This window comes from Mya arenaria, chromosome 7 (assembly GCF_026914265.1).
Source record: "Mya arenaria isolate MELC-2E11 chromosome 7, ASM2691426v1".
In the NCBI taxonomy this organism is placed as follows: Eukaryota; Metazoa; Mollusca; class Bivalvia; order Myida; family Myidae; genus Mya; species Mya arenaria.
In genome coordinates this window covers 12,796,071-12,822,190 of record NC_069128.1, presented here as the reverse complement: position 1 = coordinate 12,822,190, position 26,120 = coordinate 12,796,071, and the positions used below count along the sequence as shown (strand labels likewise).

General features: G+C 33.9%; 1 protein-coding gene across 1 annotated transcript in view; it reads right to left on the bottom strand.

Moving 5' to 3' along the window:
* The window catches only part of LOC128240466 (disintegrin and metalloproteinase domain-containing protein unc-71-like), a 60,464-nt gene extending 34,755 nt beyond the window's left edge, over window positions 1–25,709 (bottom strand). The window contains exons 1-5 of the mRNA XM_052957111.1: window positions 25,527–25,709; window positions 17,076–17,227; window positions 15,407–15,489; window positions 12,959–13,031; window positions 8,162–8,244 (exon numbers count right to left, since the gene is read on the bottom strand). Coding sequence (XP_052813071.1) covers window positions 8,162–8,244; window positions 12,959–13,031; window positions 15,407–15,489; window positions 17,076–17,227; window positions 25,527–25,602 — 467 coding nt within the window. The 5' untranslated portion in view covers window positions 25,603–25,709. The remainder of the gene's footprint in view (window positions 1–8,161; window positions 8,245–12,958; window positions 13,032–15,406; window positions 15,490–17,075; window positions 17,228–25,526) is intronic.
* Between the last annotated feature and the right edge of the window lie 411 nt (window positions 25,710–26,120).

Genomic DNA, 26,120 nt, shown 5'->3' with positions numbered 1-26,120 from the left:
CCCTGATAGGCATATCAAACCCACAACATCAAGCCTGAGAAGTAGACAGAGATACCACTTGACCACTCCCACTTACTAAGATAGTAAAATTAAATATTATACAACAGACATTGGGGAAACCGTCGGTCCGATGGTCCTGACCAGTAAATTTTGACTAAGTCCGACTAAATTTGTGATGGGGTCGGTCCGTCTGACAGACAGTTTTCACAGTCAAATGTAAAAAATATTGAAGATTTAATCTTTATCAATTATCAAACACCGCTTAAAAAGTACAAATAATTTATTTTGTTTAACAAAAAAACGCGTTTTAATCAATTATATTGTCAAATAACCATTTGTTTACCAATCTGATGCCGTTTTCCAGTAGTGTAGATGTTGGAATGAGTACCGCACTAAGTCAAACACCATGCAGCATTTGCCTCCCTTTGCAATACATTACCAAATAATGTTTACCATTGTGTATATATTGAAACGCTAAAATGATAAACTCTTGTCATGAACATTGGAATGTTTTAAATGTTAGTTCCAAATGTTCTAAACAATAATCTTATCCTTTGGAACATGTTATTCGATTACGAAACCGGTACCGGAATGGTCCGAAAAATACAAATTGCCATGAAATCAACCAATCAGAATTTTCATTACAATCAAGTGCGAGTGTCAAAAAATGGCTTCCTTAAAATTTTATTCCGGGGCAAATTAAGCTGGTTTAATAAAATTTTGTCAAATAAAGCTCTGTGAACTGTTATTTGTGTTCAAGTTTAACTGATTAATATCTTCATATGTTTTTATTCCTTGTAAATGTAAAATTAGCAACAAAGACTTTGAAAAAGCGAGTTTTCTAACGACCGGCAAATTTTCTTTTGGACCGACAAAATATCAGCGACTGTTGGTCCGAATGTCCTAGACTTTTTCTGAACTTTTGCGATGTCTGTTATACAATTGGAATATTATAGCAACATTGTAGATCATGAATAAAAAGCATAACGTTCCGATGTAGATCATCACCTGGATGCCCTGAATTATCAGCAATCAGACACTTCAAAACTTCCCAATATCATGAGATACAAGGTCACTGATACTTAAAACAGGTGCCGCCCCATTCTGTGATAATCAATCTTTATTCCCACATAAACAACACTTTACATCATAATATTCAATTACAGCTGGTCTTTCTGAAAATACCTTTTTCAGTAATTTTTTTCATTTTATCATTTCATATTTTCACAAGCAATCTGACGGAAAGCCAAAGGTTTATCAGTGTCTGGGCTGTTTTATCTAAAATTTAATTCTTTTCCAAGATATAAAACAGGAAATGCCCCCCATCAGGTTTTGAATTTACTGTTCAATGAAATTTGTTGCTGAGATATGTTTTTATAAATAATTGTATCAGAAAACGCATCCTCAAATTCAGCTCAACAAAATAATACCTAATCCCAAGGAGAGCAAAAAGAAAGAAACAAAATCATCAGAGACACAGACCCTGATTCAACGGTGATAAAAATAATTCTGAGAGAAATTAAATTCTCTGGTTATAAAATCATTCTAAGAGAAAATAGAATCTTTATGATGTCCTTGGAAATCTTAAACCAAACACCAGAACTCTCTAAATAGAAGACCTTCTTCTTTTCAATGCCCAGCTCATCTGAGGCATATAAAAAAAAATCAATAAAAAATGGAAAAATGAACAAGATCTTCCTGGATAATTTGAAACAATTGTCATGTCTTAAAAATAAAAATAAAAATATTTTTTTATGTCTTTTACTAGTAAATAGGGTACAAAGTCTGTAGACAAGCGATGGGCTATCCTTTCCCCATCCCCCTCTTAATACTATGCTTAACAAAGCCCAAGGTCTCACAAACAGACTCGAAACTTAAAAGCTACATATTTTATTTCTGTTTTAAAAACAATATTCCATGAGAAATGATGATCAAAACAGCTGTATCCTTTACAAATAACCTGTGTTCTAATAAAGCATGTTACTTTTTTCTTAAACTAGAGCTATCACTGAAGGTGATTAATATCCCCGAATGCCGCCTCTCATTATGATTTATCATTGTATGAAGTTTTCTGAAATTCCATCTAGTAGTTTTCAAGTAACTGTACGGAAAAAAGTTTGACCCAAAAAACAAACCAGAAAAAAGGCAATAACTCTGTAATTTGCTAAAATAGTGTAATGATTCATGTACAGTGAATTCCTTCTCATTGTGCTGTACCATTGTATAAAGTTTCATTACATTCTAGTTTTCAAGTTATGCTCCTGACAAGAAAAAAGTAATAAAGGGCCATAACTCTGTAATTAACTGAAAAAGAATTGCGGTTCCTGTACACTGCACTTCCTCTCATTATGATCTATCACTGTATGAAGTTTTATTAAATTCCATCCAGTTATGCTTTGGACAAGAAAAAGTAACAAATGGCAGTAACTCTGTAATTGGCTGAAATAGAATTGCAGTTCCTATACACTGCACTCCCTCTCATTATGATCTATCACTGTATGAAGTTTTATTAAATGCTATCCAATAGTTTTCAAGTTATGCTCTGGACAAGAAAAAGTAACAAAGGGCAGTAACTCTGTAAATAGCAGAAATAGAATTGCGGTTCCTGTACACTGCACTTCCTCTCATTATGATCTATCTCTGTATGAAGTTTTATTAAATTCCATCCAATAGTTTTCAAGTTATGCTCCAGACAAGAAAAAGTAACAAAGGGCAGTAACTCTGTAATTGGCTGAAATAGAATTGCAGTTCCTGTACACTGCACTCCCTCTCATTATGATCTATCACTGTATGAAGTTTTATTAAATATCATCCAATAGTTTTCAAGTCATGCTCCGGACAAGAAAAAGTAACAAAGGGCAGTAACTCTGTAATTAGCTGAAATAGAATGGCGGTTCCTGTACACTGCGCTCCCTCTCATTATGATCTATCACTGTATGAAGTTTTATTAAATTCCATCCAATAGTTTTCAAGTTATGCTCCGGACAAGAAAAAAGTAACAAAGGGCAGTAACTCTGTAACTGGCTGAAATAGAGTTATGGTTCTTGTTTATTGCACTTCCTCTCATTGTGCTTTACCATTGTATTAAGTTTTAATAAATTCCATTTGGTAGTTTGCAAGTTAATGTCTGGAAAAATATTTGACAGCAAAAAAAAACAAATAAAGGGCAATAACTCAGTAATTAGCTAAAGTAGAGTTATGGTTCTTGAACACTGCACTTCCTCTCATTGTGCTTTACCATTGTATGAAGTTCCAATGAATTCCATCCTGTACTTTTCAAGTTATACTCCGGACAAACAAAAGTACCAAGGGCAATAACTCAGTAATTAGCAAGAATAGAGTTATGGTTGTACACTGCACTTCCTCTCATTATGCTCTATCATTGTATGAAGTTTAATCCAATTCCATCCAGTAGTAAGTTATGCTCCGGACAAGGTAAATTGCAATGGACCGACCGACAAACCAACAAACCAACAGACGGACCCACCGACCGACCGACCACAGGGTGACTCCAACATACCCCCTTCAAACTTCGTTTGTCGGGGGTATAAATAGTTATATTTAAGATATTGTGAAACATTTGAAATTTCATGGTGTGTGGTAAATTTTACTTTAATGAGCCCGTTTCTCAGACTCAAGATATTACGAAATATAACCCAGGACCCCAAATCACAAAGAAAATACTTGAAAAATTGCTCGAACACAATTGTTTAATGCTTTGATAATAGCGAAATTCAAATATCAAACAACAATATCATATTCTATGAGAATACACTTTTAAAAACATGGAAACAATTGTTATGTGGTAAATGATTTGAAATAGAGATCTGTATTTTTGTGATGTTGCCATGGGGGCCGTGTTATGTGGTAAATGAGTTGAAAAAGAGATCTGTATTTTTGTGATGTTGCCATGGGGCTGTGTGTGGTAAATGAGTTGAGAAGGGGATCAGTAATTTGGTGATGTTACCGTGGGGCCGTGTTATGTGGTAAATTAGTTGAGGAGATCAGTAATTTGGTCATGTTGCCATGGGGCCATGTTATGTGGTAAATTAGTTGAGGAGATCAGTAATTTGGTCATGTTGCCATGGGGCCGTATAATGTGGTAAATGAGTTGAGAAGGAGATCAGTAATTTGGTCATGTTGCCATGGGGCCATGTTATGTGGTAAATTAGTTGAGGAGATCAGTAATTTGGTCATGTTGCCATGGTGAGTGTTATGTGGTAAATGAGTTGAGAAGGAGATCAGTAATTTGGTCATGTTACCGTGGGGCCGTGTTATGTGGTAAATTAGTTGAGGAGATCAGTAATTTGGTCATGTTGCCATGGGGCCATGTTATGTGGTAAATTAGTTGAGGAGATCAGTAATTTGGTCATGTTGCCATGGGGCCATGTTATGTGGTAAATTAGTTGATTAGGAGATCAGTAATTTGGTCATGTTGCCATGGTCAGTGTTATGTGGTAAATGAGTTGAGACGGAGATCAGTAATTTGGTGATGCTGCAATGGGGCCATGTCATGTGGTACTTGTTTATGAAATAATGACCAAAAACTTTCAACACATGAAAAGCCTACAAAACAACCTAAAACCCCTAGTGTACCATAGATATATTTCCATGGAAGGCGAAAATGCTGCACAGCAAGTGTTTCAGATGTGTTTATGCCCCTGTTATGAGTCACCAAGGAATATCCATGCAGTCATGATCTGTTATTTGAGAGGAACAATCCCTGGATCAGAGAGTGCATATTGATTTTCATGGCAGGCAGAATAGTTCAAAGAAATACTTTTCCATATTGCATTATTTGCAATCATATATAACATGTGTTTCAACTTTATTCAAAACGCTTCCCAAATGCCTAAATGCTATTTAATATGCCTTCATATAAAACTAATATCTCTTATGCACTCTCAGTGAAAAGTGCTCAGGAATTCTAAGCAAAACAAGTACTTATTAAAAGTCAAGAGAACAAGGAAAACATTCTAAATGACATTAAACAACATTTATACTTTATCACATCAAAGGCTCATGTAGTATTGAGCCTGAATCATCACTCAGTTGGTTTAAACAATATTTATTTCATTAAAACCTTTTCAATTTCCATATGTACAAAGTTTGAGTAAAATTAAAGGTTTTGCTGTGGCAATAATATTTATGTATTTTAGAATATAAACAAGTGAGTCATGAGGTAATCTCAATCTACTGGTGCATTATACACAAAACAAAATAATCATGACAGAAATAAGAAAGAGGCTTTGAAGCTCATACTTTTTCTCAATTCCTTCTAATATAGTTCATCAACAATCCAATGAGGGCCTAGTATTTCATGCACTCTGTTTTGGTTATTGGTGTACAAAACTGAGTTGACTCATACCTTGGGCCGTGATATCATACTGAATGATATATTTACCCAATTTTCAACAATTAACTATACACCGTTAAATTATTACAACCTTACAATCACTGTCACTGCCTTGGAAGATCTTAAGTTTAATTTGCAATAAATGAACAAGCCTACAATCTCTGTCACTGCCTTGGAAGATCTTAAGTTTAATTTGCAATAAATGAACAAGCCTACAATCTCTGTCACTGCCTTGGAAGATCTTAAGTTTAATTTGCAATAAATGAACAAGCCTACAATCACTGTCACTGCCTTGGAAGATCTTAAGTTTAATTTGCAATAAATGAACAAGCCTACAATCACTGTCACTGCCTTGGAAGATCTTAAGTTTAATTTGCAATAAATGAACAACCCTACAATCACTGTCACTGCCTTGGAAGATCTTAAGTTTAATTTGCAATAAATGAACAATCCTACAATCTCTGTCACTACCTTTGAAGATATAAGTTTAAGTTGCAATAAATGAACAACCCTACAATCTCTGTCACTGCCTTGGAAGATCTTACGTTTAATTTGCAATAAATGAACAAGCCTACAATCACTGTCACTGCCTTGGAAGATCTTAAGTTTAATTTGCAATAAATGAACAACCCTACAATCACTGTCACTGCCTTGGAAGATCTTACGTTTAATTTGCAATAAATGAACAAGCCTACAATCACTGTCACTGCCTTGGAAGATCTTAAGTTTAATTTGCAATAAATGAACAAGCCTACAATCACTATTACTGCCTTTGAAGATCTTAAGTTAAATTTGCAATAAATGAACAAGCCTACAATCACTATTACTGCCTTGGAAGATCTTAAGTTAAATTTGCAATAAATGAACAAGCCTACAATCACTATTACTGCCTTGGAAAATCTTAAGTTTAGTTTGCAATAAATGAACAAGCCTGCCTTGGAAGATCTTAAGTTTAGTTTGCAATAAATGAACAAGCCTACAATCACTATTACTGCCTTGGAAAATCTTAAGTTTAGTTTGCAATAAATGAACAAGCCTACAATCACTATTACTGCCTTGGAAAATCTTAAGTTTAGTTTGCAATAAATGAACAAGCCTGCCTTGGAAGATCTTAAGTTTAGTTTGCAATAAATGAACAAGCTTACAATCACTTTAACTGCCTTGGAAGATATTAGTTTAATTTGTAATAAATGAACAATCCTACAATCACTGTCACTGCCTTTGAAGATCTTTAGTTTAATTTGCAATAAATGAACAAGCCTAAAATCATTGTCACTGCCTTGGAACATATAAGTTTAATTTGCAATAAATGAACAAGCCTTAATAATCACCGTTACTCTCTTTGAAGATCTTAGTTTAATTTGCAATAAATGAACAAGCCTTAATAATCACCGTTACTCCCTTTGAAGATCTTAGTTTAATTTGTAATAAATGACCAAGCCTACATTCACTTTAACTGCCTTGGAACATATAAGTTTAATTTGCAAAAAATGGATAAGCCTACAATCACTTAAACTGCCTTGGAAGATATTAGTTTAATTTGCAAAAAATGAACAAGCCTGCAATCACCATTACTGCCTTGGAAGATCTTAAGTTTAATTTGCAAAAAATGAACAAGCCTACGCAATCACTGTTACTGCCTTGGAAGATATTAGTTTAATTTGCAAAAAATGAACAAGCCTACAATCACCATTACTGCCTTGGAAGATCTTAAGTTTAATTTGCAATAAATGAACAAGCCTACAATCACTATTACTGCCTTGGAAGATCTTAAGTTTAATTTGCAATAAATGAACAAGCCTACAATCACTGTCACTCAGCCTCTGAAGATCTTAGTTTAATTTGCATATGAAAAAGCCTTAATAATCACTGTTACTGCCTTGGAAGATCTTAGTTTAATTTGCAATAAATGAACAAGCCTACAATCACTATAACTGCCTCTGAAAATCTTAAGTTGAATTTGCAATAAATGAAAAAGCCTTAATAATCACTGTTACTGCCTTGGAAGATCATAGTTTAATTTGCAATAAATGAACAAGCCTACAATCACAGTAACTGCCTTGGAAGATCTTAAGTTTAATTTGCAATAAATGAACAATCCTACAATCACAGTAACTGCCTTGGAAGATCTTAAGTTTAATTTGCAATAAATGAACAAGCCTACAATCACAGTAACTGCCTTGGAAGATCTTAAGTTTAATTTGCAATAAATGAACAAGCCTACAATCACAGTAACTGCCTTGGAAGATCTTTAGTTTAATTTGCAATAAATGAACAAGCCTACAATCACAGTAACTGCCTTGGAATATCTTTAGTTTAATTTGCAATAAATGAACAAGCCTACAATCACAGTAACTGCCTTGGAAGATCTTACGTTTAATTTGCAATAAATGAACAAGCCTACAATCACAGTAACTGCCTTGGAAGATCTTTAGTTTAATTTGCAATAAATGAACAAGCCTTCAATCACAGTAACTGCCTTGGAAGATCTTAAGTTTAATTTGCAATAAATGAACAAGCCTACAATCACTGTCACTCAGCCTTGGAAGATCTTAGTTTTATTTGCAATAAATGAAAAAGCCTTAATAATCACTGTTACTGCCTTGGAAGATCTTTTGTTTAAGTTGCAATAAATGAACAAGCCTACAATCACAATTACTGCCTTGGAAGATCTTTTGTTTAAGTTGCAATAAATGAACAAACCTACCATCACTGTTGCTGCCTTGGTCTCCGTTCAATTTGCGATACATAAATAGGATATATTTTGATACTGTGCATGTAACTTGTACTAGTAGTTGTACTCACTTGATGCCATCACATGTGGAGATGGCCACGGCGGACCATGCATCCCGCTTCACAACACCCTGGTAGTAACAGTGTTCTACAGTCTGAAAGGTAAAAAAAGAAAACAATTAACATTTCAAAAAGTGTATATAATTGTTTCGAGAAAGACGATAATTATAGAATGACACTGCCATAGCTGAACATGCAATTCTCACACCTGCTTGACACACACCTCCATCACAAATGATACAACCAATAAATAGAATTGTACGTCTTCCTGTGCTGAAGGAGTGCAGAATTGAAGGTAGGTGCCTGCAGATGTCAGTTTTTGGTCTCAAGACACCCTGGAAGTCTGCAGCAATGGTGTACTGTCTAAAATGGCAATAGTGTTTTAATTTTCAACATTTCGTTAATTTTCAACATTTCGTTAATTTTCAACATTTTGATGGTTTTAAACCCTGTGTGTACAAATGTTTAATCTTAATGCAGGCAAATGGACAAGGCTGTTTCATCTCACTACACACTTGTAGATAAAGTATTCTTCCACAGTAATTTAAAAACTACTGGGTAAATATAAAATCTAATAGAATCTGATCTAAGCATTCGATGCCTATTCAAATGAGTATTGTGCAAATGAAAAAATCGTGATTTACTATTTACATCTGTCTTCAAATAAATACTTTCTTCACATTCCAACATTAGTATGTGGAAAAACTAATTTCAGGCAATTTAAAGACAATAAACACCTTAAGCAACATTCTCCTGAAACTCGGTTTCTTTGAAACAAACTGGCATTCATCTTCCAGATCATGGCTAACAGTCACAGCTTGCAAAAAAACAATTACCCCCATGTTGTCTTCATCTATCACAGGAAATAGGACCTGTCAGGAAAATGCTTTTCCAATAACTCAAAATTATACTTCTTTAGATGCTAGCAAAAAAAGGTCACGTTTTTCTTACAAAATTTCTATAATTTTTTCATAAGCACTTAAGAAATCACTTTACAGCTTAACGATTTTCTTACTTTATCTTTTTTCAAATGACATTTTTCTACATTCTATTAAAAAAAACCTTCCATTACATTATTTTTTTCTTCAGTTAATAAAAAAGCAACATTTTCATTAAAAAACAACCTTTTGAACAGAGAAAAAAACTATTTCAATAACCTATTCATAAACTTAATATGTTGTGTTGTTCGAGGAAAGAAATCCTGAGCTTATGATTTTCCGAGGCAGAGGGAGGAACTAATCATTTTTTATTTCGCTGACATTATCCACCACTGGGGTGGTAACTACTGTTTTATGTCGGAAAAGTAATAATCCCAACACAGGCGGCTGCTTCCTAACACAAACCCAGCTTCCTACCAATTTTCCGACCCATCTGAAAAAACATTAGTCGAATGTATCAAGTATTCTGTTAGTATGAAATATTCTGTTGAAATAATTTTCACTACCATAACTCAGAATCCTGTATTTTTTTAACAGAGAAAATTTTGCTTCATAAATAAGTAGATTTACTGCTCTCAAGATAACTAATTTATCAGTCAATTAATCTATTCATAAAGTAATAATAATTTCACATTATTACATTTAATTTAGTTGGAAAAATGGAAGATACAGATAAATGGATTAAATCAATAACCCAACACTTATGAATATAAACTGGCAAGGTATTCAGAAAAACAATTTATTATAATTATGCTTTCCGGTGGTTTATAGAGATGTATCAAGGATTTTCTTTTTATATTTCACTGTTTCAAACAGTGAAAATATCAATTTAATATTTTTCACTGTTATGCAAGTTTAGCCTTCTCAGTTCCAAATCAAATATCACACAGGGCTGGGAAACAATTTCAATAAGGTCTGTCCAAAATGAGGTTACGTACACATTCAAATTGGCACGTTTTTTCTAAAAAAAGTCTAATTAAATTAAACTCCAATTTAGGCATATCATGAATAGAAAAATTGTTTGTTTCCGTGTAAGGTAACAACATATTTCACCTAGTGAAATAAAAAGGGAATATTTCACTCGTGAAATATATCTTTTGATGCTCACACGGTAAAATATTTTACTATCTTGTAACACTAAAATAAACAATTATCCTCTCTATCTTGTATCAAAATGCATTAAGAATGAATGCAGACAAACACCTCATCTGCATATCAAGCAAAAACCTCCTGCTAGTCAAGTTCTTTGGAAATCTAATTTCAGGGAAATAAAATCTTTGCAGACAAAATAAATATATTTTGTATGCTTTTATGTAACATGCAAATCTGTGAAGAAGTCAGAAACAAGCTCTGGTATAGACATCAATCACAACTTTATTGACTTAGCGCATCAACAGGCTATCTAACATAGCAACATGACACAGATAGGCCATAATTATTCGCACCTTTCTAACAATCAAATTGGAAACATAGAATTCACTGGCACCAAATGTCATAAGTTGAGGGCTCAGTGCAAGATGGTTGTAATTCCTTCTATTATGATATGAAGTTGAGTCAGTCTTACACAGAACCCTTGATAATATTTTTTGCCTAACCAACTTGGCTCTGGGCAAATTCACACTAACTCAGTTGGAAATTACTGGAAATCACTCAAAAGCATTTTTTGCATGAACTGATTTCTGCTATTCTGAAGTATTTTTATGATGCAAAACAATAAACAATGGGATCCTCTTCTTCTGAAAGAGACTGGTTGCTTTATTTGTTTGGTTTCCAGTTGAGTTCAGCCCATAGCTCATCCCTATTAATTCCGTACCAGTCGTGCAAGAACTCCAGCCTATATAGTCTAACATGGCAAAAGATGCACCTTTGTTCTTAAACACTGATTAATAATGTTCAGCACCTCTCAAAAATCAACAGGAATGCAGGGTTAGGGTAAGACAGCTTTGTTTTGTGCATGAATCAGTGTTGTTGATTTTTTTACAGAAAAGCAAGCTGAAATTTAGCCCCATTCCCAAGCCCCTTCACCTCCCCCCGCAAAAAAATGTCCACAAAATTGGGCCTCAAACAATGTACAAAGTCTCTCTCTCCCCCCACCCCCAACTAGTGCAGATAAGTCAAGTGCAGATAAGTCAAGATGCAATCTTAGGCTCATTAAGTGCTTCATGCCCAAGGGCTATGACCCATGTGACTCCCACCAATTAGAGGCCGGCTTAATTCACAATTTGGCTAAATTCACAATTTTAAGCATTTTGTCATAGTTTCACAATTCTATCAGCTCGGCACTATTTACAAAAGGCCTGAGAAAAACAACAAAGCAATGAGGCCAAAATGCAATTGTTGATTTTTCTGTCCAAGCCTACATAACCCCTTCTGGTTTTCTGAGAAGACCAGCATTTCTTGCAATATGAACTTCTCATAACCTAAATTATTCAAGAAATTAATTAACAGCATCTGTTGATAATCTGTATCACTTTCCAAACAAAATTTTGTCTCCCCAGGAAAGAAATTTATCCATGATTTTTCCTTCTACTTTTCTAGGATAAATGTTAGAATTATTAGGTGAAGATGGTTTGAATTCAACTCAATTTATGTGGTTTAACAAAGTGAAGCTGCCCTTATTAGCATTATAACATCTTCAGCTGCATGTAACTTTGAATTTTGGAGTCATGCCTGATGTTCAAACAAGTCAAAACCTTCAAACTATAAGAATTTTTTCAAATAAAACTGTACCAAACATTATAGCCAATGCCATTAAGGGTGTTCCTTGCAGCATAGTAAGCACAGCGATCGAATATCGTACAAAGCCTGAACTGAATCTCTTTAAATCAATTTCTATAATTCTGAACACATGCAGACTGCACACATTAAATGAATCACAGAGCAGCCTTACAACCTATAATAGCTATCAGGAATGGCGAAGAAAACAGAGAAAAAGCATAATAACTTTTCATCCATCAAAAACAAGTTTTCGACTCCATAAAACACAGGGCAACTTTGAAGATGCCTCAGGAAAATTGCCGTTAATTAGAGAAACCAGATCATTTAAGTTGCCACATCTGTTCAAGCCATTATGTCAGAATATGCTTTGCACTTTCTCTGAAAATTTCAGGGGAATATTGCAAAATATGATTTTGTTTATCACAGACAATTTTCTTTCCAGCTTGAATACATGCAATCAATCAAGTACTGGAAATTTTCTATCAAACACACAGGGTGAATGTCTTTTTGAGAACCCTGGCGCTAAATAAGAACCATTTCTCCAGCAACTTTTTCAAATCTGCAAAATTGGAGTCAAAAACAAGAACTAATAATCAGTATCAGCTGCATCATACATAGCTGTTCACATACCATGCTGCATAAATCAATGATATGGTCCACTAAATATATGGTTTCAATATGTAAATACAAAATTTAAGCAATTTAATCAGAATTTATCACATTTTTTTCGAATTCAAGATTAAGGTATTCATTGTACATGTCACAGAATCAGGAAAAAAGATCCCCAGCGTGTCATTTAGGGCATGCACAATTAAAAGGACATGTACAGTACATTGTATTTTTTAACGAACCAAGGGGCAAAATTATGGCACTAAATAAAAACTGTCCCACACAAGTGTTTCGTTCTTTAGTCAAATAATGGGCATAACCTTCCAGTTATCAAAGCCAGAGTTATGGGCCTTGCACTTCATGTGCATATTGTCTCTGGCAACATGTATACCAAGTTTCATTTGAAAATCTTCATTGGTTATTGAAAAAAGGCTAAGGTTCAAGTTTCGCAGGATCCCAATGCTGACACCAGGGCTAAAACAATACCTCAATTTTTTCCCACTCAAATGTATACAAGATAAAAATGCCCTGATAAATTACTTACCCTTGTGATGATTTCCCTGCGTGGAGTGCCTGGTTGGAAGTGTTTCACCTCGATACCTGCCGAGAACAGCCCACTGGAAAACATACAAACATCGTGTCATTTTTAAAAGAAAAAAAGCTTTAACAGTCTACACAAAACTCTTTTTCAAGCAGTTTAAGCCATTGAAAAATCCCATTCATTGGCACTAAGGATAATCTATATGCACATTACTTTTATATTGTTCAATACCAAAATAGTACAATTCCCTTTGGCCACCATGTCTGAAATTTCTAATGTAGCTTGAAAAGGAATTTTCAAGTCCAGGGCGTTCAAGTTTGTGCATTTCACAAAAAAGTAACATAATTATAATATTCTTTGTTGAGTTTTGAGGAGAAGATTTAAAATCAATTATCAACATGCAATGCTTGATAATCTGTACAAACCATCAGTTTCACGTGGAGATCGAGCCCAGAACTCTTCATAGATGCTTACCACAGTACATAGAGTTAAAATTATCTGCATTAAAAAGCATCTACTTCAATTTAGATATTTCTAAGAATGCATTCATAACTTAAACTAATATTTTTAAATTTCTTTTTTCTTGGAATCCACTTTATGGCCTTATGGAAAATTTTGTGTCTGGTATTGCAAAACAATTGTTTTAAATCAACTCCTGCCATTCGTATCCTGGCAGCCTTTTATGGCATAAAGCAGCTGCCAATATTCTGGAACTATTTCTTTCTCATTTTTGATGGATACCGACAATATATCCTAATATGCAGTCCTGAAGGCCCGATCGATAACAATTCTTGCTGAATGCTAGCTATTAGACAAGAAATATGAAGCAACTGCTTTATTATGCATGTAACTTCCATAATATGGCTTATATTTGAGAATTTTTGAACAAGTTATATTATTTATCATGATCATGAATATTTGTCAAGCTGGGCTGTTAATTTGTTGTAAACAAATTTTAGTGTTGCAACAGTCGAGGGGTGAATGCGAAAAGGTTCTAAGTGACATAAAATAAAGAAGCAGATAGAACCTTTTCACTTTCATACCTCGAAATTTACTTTTTAATTTACATTCTTGCACTACCTAAAAATTTATTTAAAAACCCTTTTTTTACAAAATGGCTTTACTTTTAGAGCCTCCTGTTCAACTAAAAACAAAATTGAACAATATATTCTGCAAGGCTGATACTTATCTCCTTTTTATCGAAGAAATTTTTCAAGTATGTTAAATTCTTTACCAGAAATAATTCAGTTGCAGCCAACAGAAAACACCAATTTATCAAAATTCTCAACTCAAATTTCAAACTTCAAAGCTATTTATCTTTAATTCAATCAAAACCACTTGTTAAATAAATAAAAAGAAATCAAATTTGAAACAATTCTGGAGTCTTTAAAACTGATTGTACACTCATTTCTGGGATAACGCCAAATTTTTTCCAACATTTACATGGCCAGACAACTGGAGAACCATGGGGAAAATCTATCAACAAGCAACCCATCAATCTGCAGGGTTATTTTTCTCTAAAGTTTTCTTGCCTTTTTTCTGATCATAACACTGATTTATATAACATTCAATATTTTCGAAAACATACTGAAATGAAACCATGGCACTTTTAACTTGCTTGGTAAAAATGAGCACAAACCTACAAGCTTAAAATATATTTTAATGCTACCTGGTATTTCTCAAATTCACTTTTTATAAAACAGGGCTTGTTAAAAAAAAATAGCCAAGAAATAACATATTTATTTAGGCTTGTTCATCCTAAAGTCTTATTTTGATGACTGCAAATAAAAAATTTTTATCAAAAACTCCCATTTCTTAAGTTATCATTTATTTAAATCTGTATTTTTTTCCATAATTGTACATGTTTGCAAACTTTCAAGAATATTTCACCTCAACATATTTCAGGTTTTGAATTATTTCTTCTTATTCCTGTCTGCATAAAAATTCAAACTCATCGCTAAATTAAAGTTAGTATTTGAAAGTTTTTACCAAATGTTTATTTTGCTGGAATTATTTAACTAACTAACATTAATCTTCACCAGCCTGGAACCTTCATATACATACAGGTTATTATAGAAACATATTACAAATTAAATAGTAGTCGAAATTAGTACAAGCCCGCAAGCCCTGCGCTGGTAAAATGCTTTCCGGGCATCTCAATTTCTGGGTTTTATACAGCTGGGCTAGTTCGAAAAAGTAATGCCAAGCAGCAGAATATTAATATGGGCTTGTTCAACCAAAAGACTAATTTTGATGACAGTTAAATAAATTTACTGCAAGGGAGCAACTGTAGCAAAAAGATAATTAGATTTAATTTTTAGCTGAGTTATTCTTAATTCAGTGCGATGTCACTCTAATGAACCAATAACCAATATAAAGTGCATAAATACTAGGCTCTAAATGGCCTCTTTGAAGCAACTAGTTATAATCGAGTGTACAACTAATACTTACTCATTCCGCTCCAGTTTCAGTTTGTGTTTCTTGCGTTCTAGAACGATCTGGAGGGTGACCTGATCAAGGTGCTCAAACACGCCCTGAAACATTACCATGGTAACTGATTATTACTAAAAAATGTCCCTGGGCATCGGCCTTATTCAATAAACAACTTATATCAAATTTATATTTTAGAACAAAATACTGAATGTATTGTTTGGACTGTAAAATTATTTGTTCAACAGACTGAATGGAATCATTTAGACATATACTGTGAAATCATTTATATTCGTTGGCATGAAATTTCGTGGTTTGCCAAAAAATTACAATTTCGTTGGTACTTGAATTCATGGTTTTTAAGTTTTTGAAAAAAAAAATCGAAACTGCGATCGCCCTAGATTGCATGCATTATCTCCACGCGCTGGCCCGTGATTTCAGTCTTCTACGCCAACTTGGTTTATGACACTCGCTAAAGTGGTACGAAATGCCAATTAGTGCATATACCCTTGTCAATTATCGATTTAATTGGAAATTAAGGCCATAAAAGAAGATGTACCCTGATCATTAATACAGATAGGCGAAGCCGTTGAATGCCAATAAAAAGATTTGCAAACTGTGAAAACACCGAGAAGGTCCGAATATTTTAGAAAACAATCCCAAAAGATAGTTTGATGTTTACAAATTCAATCACTTTTGAATGTCATCTCATTTCAATATCTATTCACACGTTTTTGTTTAATATTGATTGCGTTGTTTTGTACATTGTTACATTGGGTGCTCAGTAACCTCCAATGTAATCGATTAATTATTTCATTAAAGAAAAAAATCGAGAACCGCCACTCATCACTCACATCTTGTAAACCTGGAGATTTTGATGAACAGCACACGTGCTTCTGTCATTTCGTTCATAAAAACACATTTAAATGATTTGGTCTATTATTTGTTAAAGGCAGATATAATATACTAACAGAACAATGATAGTAAGATGTACAGTGAGACGGCCATTTACGCTGTATACTGCGGCCTCTGTAACGAATATACTCGAGTATGTACATAACATGGCAATTGAAAAAGTGAATAAAGGGTCTATATTTCGTGAGATCTTGAAATCGTGGATCAACCATCCCACGAAAACCACGAACATTAATGCACCACGAACATTAATGATTTCACAGTATACAAAAATAAGGGTAAGGATTTTATGGAACTTTGTCCCTGAACTAAGCGTTAATATCGCATTGAGCGATTATGATAAAACATGAACAGTAATCACTTCTTATTCCTAAGGAAATCTGAATGAATTTTTAGTTTAGGTCCCATTACTTAACAATGAAACCACAATTCTAAATATCTATGCATTGCAATTTTAGTACAAAATCGAGCTAACACCAAAACATGTCTATACATTATCTAAAACTGCCTCAGTTTAAGTTTCTTACTGTGTCTGGATGCCTATTTCACAATTAAACTGACTACAAATATGACAGTAGTGGTATAGGTGTCCAGCCCTCTACAAAGAGGTTCTAGGTTTAATCCCCACCAAGGGAACTTTCTCATGGCAATTTAAACCAGTATTTGTATCTTATAAGAAGACAGACTTACACAAAGTCATGCTTTTGAAGTTATCAGCTTCCAAAACAATAATTCTAAAAGAAGTAAGTATAAACTTATTATAATTTCAGCATACATGATGTCCTATCTGACGAAGCCTGGTGTTGACGGGTTGCAGGTTTTGGCGGGAAACCTGCTTCGGGAATACAACATGGTACGGCCGGGGAACAGCATTTAACAGGTACTGGTTGAATGGGTGTTCCCGGATCAATGATGACACATCACGAACTGAAATGACATCATTCAAACATTCAAAATTTACAAAAGTGAAAATAAGAGCATTTTCAATAAACCGTAAACCAATTTAACTAGCGGGTTTAGGAAAGGGGTAGGGAGGGGCATCCCTTTAACATTTCCAAACTAACGTATTTTGCCGAATTTTAAGAAAACATTGCTGTCCAAATCATCTTAAGAGCCAGGGAAAAGAAAAGTTTTAACAAGAGATGTTTGTCAAACATTATGCCCCCTGAGCGCCAAGTTGCCAGAAATATTTGGACAATTGAATGAAATATGCATGGACTGAAATGACAGCTGATTTGTCATTGGATGCATATGAGGCAGGTCATCTACTGGTCATACCTAATCTTCATGTCAAGTTTGATGACCATAGGTCCGGGAATTGTTGAGTTATCACTCGGACAAGCTTTGGTCTTCCAACAGACCGACCGACATGTGCAAAGCAATTATATAACCCCTCTGCTTCGAAGGGGGGCATAATTAAACTAGATGTTCACTGAAAACTGATACTTCAACTCATGCATTTAGTGACATATAAATTTCTACTGTCTACTATATAAGAAAATAAAATATGGACAATCAGAAAACCTTTTTTCAGCTTACAGTCACACTGACCTTGACCTTTGACCCACTGACCTCAAAATCAATAGGGTTCATCTGCTGGTCATGACCAATAAGCCTACCTAGTATGAGGTCCCTGGGTCAAAGCGTTCTCAAGTTATTGATCGGAAACCGTTTTTCATGTTAAGGTCACACTGACCTTGACCTTTGACCTCAAAATCAATAGGGTTCATCTGCTGGTCATGACCAATACACCTACCAAGTATGAGGTTCCTGGGTCAAAGCGTTCTCAAGTTATTGATCGGAAACCGTTTTTCATGTAAAGGTCACACTGACCTTGACCTTTGACCCACTGACCTCAAAATCAATAGGGTTCATCTGCTGGTCATGACCAATAAGCCTACCTAGTATGAGGTCCCTGGGTCAAAGCGTTCTCAAGTTATTGATCGGAAACCGTTTTTCATGTTAAGGTCACACTGACCTTGACCTTTGACCCACTGACCTCAAAATCAATAGGGTTCATCTGCTGGTCATGACCAATACACCTACCAAGTATGAGGTTCCTGGGTCAAAGCGTTCTCAAGTTATTGATCGGAAACCGTTTTTCATGTAAAGGTCACACTGACCTTGACCTTTGACCCACTGACCTCAAAATCAATAGGGTTCATCTGCTGGTGATGACCAATACACATACCAAGTATGAGGTCCCTCGGTCAAAGCGTTCTCAAGTTATTGATCGGAAACCATTTGGTATTCCGACCGACCGACCGACAGACAGACAGACCGACCGACCGACCGACCGACATGTGCAAAACAATATACCCCACTTTTTTCAAAAGGGGGCATAAAAAGCGAAGGGTGTCTAAAGTTATGCCCCTCTAACTTCAAATCCGGGGATCTGCTCCTAAGTTCAACCCTACACGGGACTACTTCTTTACAACACATTCCAAGGTGGTAGCAGCAACATTTCCTGGTAACACTGCCAGTGTTTGTTATTCACACGAATTTGGGAACAGGGCTGAGACCTTTCTGAAGCTTTAGAAATTGGGCCCTTAATTTGTCAGAAAAAAATGCACATTTTTAAATATAGGGATATAAAAATGTTTTGTTTTGTGGCCATTGCATGTCTGTCCTTAATGGACCTTAAATGGTAAATTGGATTCCAGTGATTGATTGGCTGCTTCTGTCGGTTTGTTGATGTATATATTCTAGTGTATTAGTGCAAAGCCTGACAGAACCATGTTCTTTAATATTTATATTTATTTAATAATCCACAAGGGTCCAAAGGGATTTGCCGTTTATAGCTCAAATGTAAGTGTTAATCTGGCCTGAAATGAAGAGAATTAGTTTTATTTGAAGGTACCACGGTAATGAAGCATTTGCTATGCAAGGGTTTTTTTCAAAAATCTCTACAGGTCTAACATCCCATATTTGCAGTTGGTTTTCACATCTAAAATTTGCATATATATTCTAAGCAAGTATAATGTTCAATTAATTAGAACAAACTGTTACCGTTAGTTTTTGATGTATTGTTAACATTTCAATATCATGCAAACGAATGTAAAAATCGATGAAGAAATGCGCAACGCTGATCCACTGTCATCAGGAATTAATTGGAAAAAACGGCAAACTAACTGTTCCCTGCACTGATGTCAACCAACAACATGTGAACACATCAGTTCAATCTGGTATTGATTAATTGGCTCATGGTGAGTCATCACCCCAATCATGGATCAGGTTTCTATAATGGATACACTTGAAGGGGTTAAAGCAAGAAGGGTCTTAATGGTCCACCTTTCATTGTCACCTAGAACCTTTATGCTTTCAGTCCAGGAATTGTTGAAGTGGTTTCTGTCAGGAAAGATGTAACCTCTGCTAAGTTAATTGTCCTTATAATGACATCAGTGGGATCAAATATTGATGACACTGATTTTTCTGGCTACATAACAAGTGGTCATCGGGTCACACTGACAGATTATTGTATCAATCTTGGCAGAAAGAAATCATTAAGAAGAAAAGGCATTTTTCAAAGATGCCTTTTGGTTAAATTTGTTGTAAACATTCGATTTTCATGAATGTTAGTCTAAATAGTGAGGGTTGTCTTGTTGGAATGATATTGAAAGAACAATTCAGATATTTTTGTTCTGTCAGGCCTTACATGTTCTCATTTATACAAACATATAGACATGAATGTCCAAAGGAATATCTAGCACTCTTTGGTCACACAACTGTGTTGTTGTCCATGGTGTTTTATCAGGGTGGTCATCTCTTGAAACAGCGGAAGTCTTACACATGGAACATGGTGTAGTTGGCATCTACACCACAAATGTCAGCACATCAGACTTTCTGGAACCAACGCTATTTCTGCATGCCCGTGAGAATTACAATAATTATGAGTACTGGTTCATGTACAGGGTTTCTATCAACACATCTGTGACCCACGGGGCTTGGACTTTTTGATTCAGCATATATATTAACAAAAATGCCACATGTGATGAGATATAGACAGAAAAGTTAAAAGTATGTGATAAAGTTTTTTCATCTCGCCACTCCAAAATTGGTTGGGGTTCAATTTAAACAAAATTCAAACATAAAAAAATAAATAAAAATCATAGAAATTGTGAATTTGTTTTTCAAATTTTGGGGGTAAAGAATAAAAGCTTTAGCATTTGGAATGGGGTTGAAATTCGGTCTAAAAAATTGTTTGAAAAAAACACTGATGTACAGCTATATAAATGACAAAAGAGCTCTATGTTTATTTGGATTTTGCTATATACATGTATCAAAATTACTTTTGAATAAACCTGCCTTTGATTTGAAGAAAATGTTAATGGAATTTTATAATTAAATTTTAAAAAATATAGTTCAGAATTACATTTCTCCCTTGAAATTGGCTAAAACTCAAAACTTTAGTCCTCAGAAGAACAAACATTTTGGATAAAACTTCCAAAGGTGAAAACAAAAGGAATTAATTCAAAATACTTATGTTCAGTGGCCATTATTTCATATCAGAAAAAATGTACAATAATGGAAAAATTTGGTGTGCAAGAATCTTGCAATACTTCCAAAAGTTCATCCTTCCAATTTCAATTTTTTAATGGATTAGCCATGTCGTTGTATTGATGGGGTGGTCTTTAAATGGGCAATGTCTTTTTTGCTCATTGTTTGAATTAATGATATGAAATATAAATAACAGAGGGAAGAAGACCTCTTGAAAGCCTCTATACCGATAAGCAAAATATGCCATTTTATTAACTTAAAAGTATCTTACAACAACAGTTTTCAAAAAAAATCACAATAAACATTCAAATGTTGACAACTTTCCTTTTGATGTTGACTATTTAAATTGTCCTTAAATTTTACATAAACCAGCTCTAGGTGACCCATGTTTATAATGGTCACTGATTGTAGAACAAGAGTACCTTGTTTGAATCATGCTGCTGGTAGACATTTTTTTTTTACTTTTTTTGTTACAACTTACTATTGTGTTTATAAAACTAATTTCCTGACTGAACTTATGTAATTCAAATTTTCAGATTTTTTTTACATGGAATGCTTAAAAATTAGCGTTGGAACCTGTTTATCCAAACTGTTACTTTCTGCAAAACAGGGTTAAATGCAAGTTCCATTCATAATGGCATGCAAGCTGTTTATTCTTTCCCATTATTTCCAATCAATAGCCTTATAAGCAGATAAAATTCTGCACTCAATGACAGTTTAATCAAGTATGATACAATCATGCAATCGGCACAACCTCCAGTGACTTATCCATATGAAGATTTAAAAAACTAAAGGCTGCACTAAATGATATTTCATTCTACGGACTTTTTGGACATGGATTTCAGTATAACTTTCAGAAAAATACAATTAAAAATATTCTTACCATTAAATTGAAATAATCATTCAATCAGAATTTGAAAAGGAAGTCTTGCAGCATAAAACAAATGCACAAACATGTTGTTGACAGTACACTCCTTGCGTAACTATCACTTTCCTCAGTTATTCCGCCGAATACATAACCTGCTTTCCCCACTAAAAATCCACTTAGTTTTTTTTTCAACAAGCAACAATGTCAAAGTGAAACCACAGTATGTGAGTGAAACTAAATGTAAACAAAAAACTCCACATTGGAAAAATGACAGTCTAAATTACAATGAATAATTTAAAAAAGGTTTGATTTTAAGTGATTAATTTATTTGGAGTAATGATCAAAGACAAGAAATATTACAATTTGGGAAATGGAAGAAATTAATTTGGGAAATGGAAGAAATTAATAATATTTATTCCAATCTCTTATTGTTTGAAAGTCATCAAAGCTGATAGTATTAAGTAGGGATGCAAACGTATGGCAAACTTGATATTTGAATATTCGGTAATTCTTTCGATCAAATATTCAAATATTCAATTACCGAAATACATATTTTAGAAGATTAAGTAATGTACTATTATTATTCACTAAAGTAATAGCCCGGGCATTTTTATCCAGTAATTTGTTGCAGCCAGTACACGCTGCAGACCCTGATTTCCCCAAAAGAGTTTTTGAAATTCTCCATTTTCAGGAAGAAATAAATAAGTAATACATTATAAACAAACAACAGTATCGCATATATTCCGCCTTTATATTTCTAAACAATGTGAAATTAGACGGTTTCCTAGTCAAATAGCGTTTTGCGCCAATGGAGGGTCTTTCCACAGATTGACCTCTAAATAAACTAAATATAACTATGGAAAACCGAAGCCAACTCAGGAACTAGTAAAATAATAAAATGAAAATATATGTGGATTTGACATCTATTGTACAACAATAAAGGAAATATATCCTAAAACGCTATATGATACATTTACTTTTCAAAAAACAGACATTGTATCGAATCATGGAAAAGAGTTTAAAGCACGTATATGTAACAACATCATTGTAGCACATGGCATTCATATCATCACGGCGATTTGAGCTACATGTTGCACAGCTTAATTTGCAGCCAAGACAACACATCAGTGATAACGCCGATTCCTAGCCAGATATTGTCAAAGTAAGGAGACTTTTTATAGTACCCGACGATAAGTCTCTAAATGACATTTGACGCATGTTTAGTGTATTGTCATTACAGTCACACCTCTGGAATTAGGAGCCAATCGTTGTAAAAACATTAGACAAACAAACTTTTATAAACAACAACAGTGTTGTAGGCAAAAGTTTTTTATTCTCTTTATTGAACATTTTTTTCGAATATTCGAATACCGATTTTGACATTCGAATACCAAACGTTTGATCGAATATTCAATTATTCGTTTGCATCCCTAGTATTAAGCAGAATTTTTTAAAGGAAGGAAGGTAAACCAATTAAATTGTCCAGAAAACATATTTTTCCTATTTTATTCTGCAAGTGCATTACAGTATTACATGACAATGTATCATGAGAATATGATGAATAATGATGTATAAAATAGTTCTTTGAAATTTGGCCAAAGTAGACCTGTTAAAAAATTCCTCTGAATACTTCCAAAATCCCCCTGAATTTTCAGCCTTTCTGATCAAATCCTCTGTAATGGTCTCCAGCAACATGGCATGTATGGATTAATACAAAACGCAACATGTTATTTTTTCTGATGATGTTAGTTATCAAAAATCAGGCAGCAGGACTAATCTCATGCAGTTTTGAAAAAGAAACACTCCATCGATGTGTTCAACTTGAAGTCCATCAAATTGTTAATTTCAACATTTACAGGAAAACATTATGTTGTACAGTTTCTGTTGTAAGAGAAAGTGTGTGATGTTTTTTGTGTAACTTTACTCTGTAAAATTTGTTCTTGATAAAACAATATCCTAGTTTTTCAAAATTGCAATGAATAAACACCCTATTTAAATACATTGTACAACTAAATATTCTATAGCAGCAATAAGTTAAACATGAATCAAATCGAAAATAATCAAATTACAATGTTTGATATCGGAATCAAATCAAATTTTAAATGAATTGTTGCCGTTTCAAAATAACTGGATAACTATGATATCCAATGCGTTTAAAATCATTTTTTAAGAAACATAAATATAGCAGTTCTTATTAAAATTTTTCGACCAGTTATCAGTTTTGATATTTGATCTGGATACCTTTCCAGGGCTTTTTCTGCCCATTTTGGGGGAAAGACCCTAGACATTTTGGAAAAACTTGTGTTGCGAAATTGGGAAATTTTACAGTTAAAAGAATAAGTCCAGTCTCCTACGAAAGAGGAAATTATTAAATATTAGTTTCTTTTTCCCTTTCAAAAGACCTGAAAAGGCTGAAATATCAAATGCAATAAATTATGACAGATGATATAAAAAATAAAAAATTATTTCATACTGATCTCTGAATGTGATGTAATTCAACGATTTCTTAATTCAATTACCCCCAAATTTTTACATCATCTTAATTTATTATGATGTTGAATTAACCAGTATAGGTAATAAGTCTTTCATAAAACAAATAAAAACATTTTGAGAATGGGTCCTTGGACCCGTGTATCGGACCCCTGCCTGGACACTACAGAAAAAGCCCTGCAACTTTCATCTTAAAATTCACATTAGTTTGCTAAATTTTGCTGCTTTTTCTGATATATCCTCTTTTTTGTGACTCTTGTTTTTGTGGTTTTCATGGCTGTTCTTGCTTTCCACCAAGTTACTTTGTAAGAGATTTCCTTACATTTAATGAGATTTCATACTCTTTGTGATTTTTTTAACTTCATTCACATAGTCCAAATAATTGTACGCTGACAGATTTTATTTTACGATTTTTGTTATGGCAAATCCTTCACGTACAAGTTGTTTTGTACCAAAAATGTGGGTAGTTATTCTGATCAGGATTCCAGGTTAAAGCATATTGCATCTAAAAAAATAACAAAAACAAGAAATATTACCAAATATTGTTATTTCATATTAGTTCCGTACAAACAAAAAAATAATCAAAGGAATTATGATGAGTTTGATGTGTTTCTCTTTATTTCATACAAAAAAAAAAATAATCAAAGGAATTATGATGAGTTTGATGTGTTTCTCTTTATTTCATACAAAAAAAAATATAATCAAAGGAATTATGATGAGTTTGATGTGTTTTTCTTTATTTCATACAGTCAAAACATAATCATGTATACATGAAGGGCACCTGCAAGGCTGCGGTTCACAGTTTTAAATCAATTGGAATACTTCGGCCATGGCCAAGTTGTTACAATTGAATTTACAACGTCTATCTCGAAATTCTCGAAACTTGCCGGAGATTGTGTTACGCTTGGCATAATTGTTGTCTGTGTCAGCCAAGTTTCGCTTTATTGGAAGGAAAATCCTTTGTTTTAATGCATTAAATGCTGCTTTTGTGCAAAATACCTTTGCACTGACATGGTAAAATATGAATATAAACCTTTATTATCTATTTCAAACATAAAATACTTCTCTAAATACAATATCAATATTTTGAAAAACCCTGTTTTAGCAAAAAAACGTTTCAGAAGTTATGGATTGAAAGAATCCCATATAAGGCGTCTATTATTTTAGACGATTGAATCACCCTGTTAAAAATATTAATAATTTACTACATATCATTCAAAATATAATGCTTCTACTCTGGAAAAATAACTCAGGCGTGAATATACTAGCTATCAGCTTTTATCTTAATCAAGCTTAATAAAATTATTTTTGTAAACAAAAATAAAATGCAAAAGCCAAAATGGATTTCGTTTTTCTTCTTGATATATTTACCTTTTCTCAAGCATTGTATTCCTTCAAATTCAACGAACACTATAACAAGAAAAAACTGTAACAAATAAAACCACATTTCAACAACATATCAACAAATAATCCCCAAACAAGAAAACATTTCCAATCACTTTCTTCTGTCAATCCTCTCACGCTAATTATGACAAACTTCAAAGGAGCCGCTGTACCGTGCAATTACGGTGGAGCTCGTCCATTCAAAACGCGTTCTCGATTTAATCGATTAAATGAAGCCAAATGTCCGCGTCGCAGTGTCCTCCCCTTAATAGGGACACCGATCTCGATTTTCGTCTTAGATGGTTTTCTACTTTAGTGTTGTTGGCTTATTCAACAGAGTCCTCCTGTTTTCATGAAAATTTATAGAAGCCATAACATTGGCATGTATGTATTCATAAACATGAATTATTGCCTAAATTACACACAACAATAATTTTAGCTGGGTCTCATGTGATGTACATTTCGGTTCAAATAATGCGCAACATCAGCTTGTCATGGAGCTCTGTCGACGTACCAACATGTGAAAAACCACCCCATAACATCATGTTGGAAAGGCATCCCATACAGCACTTTAACAAATAG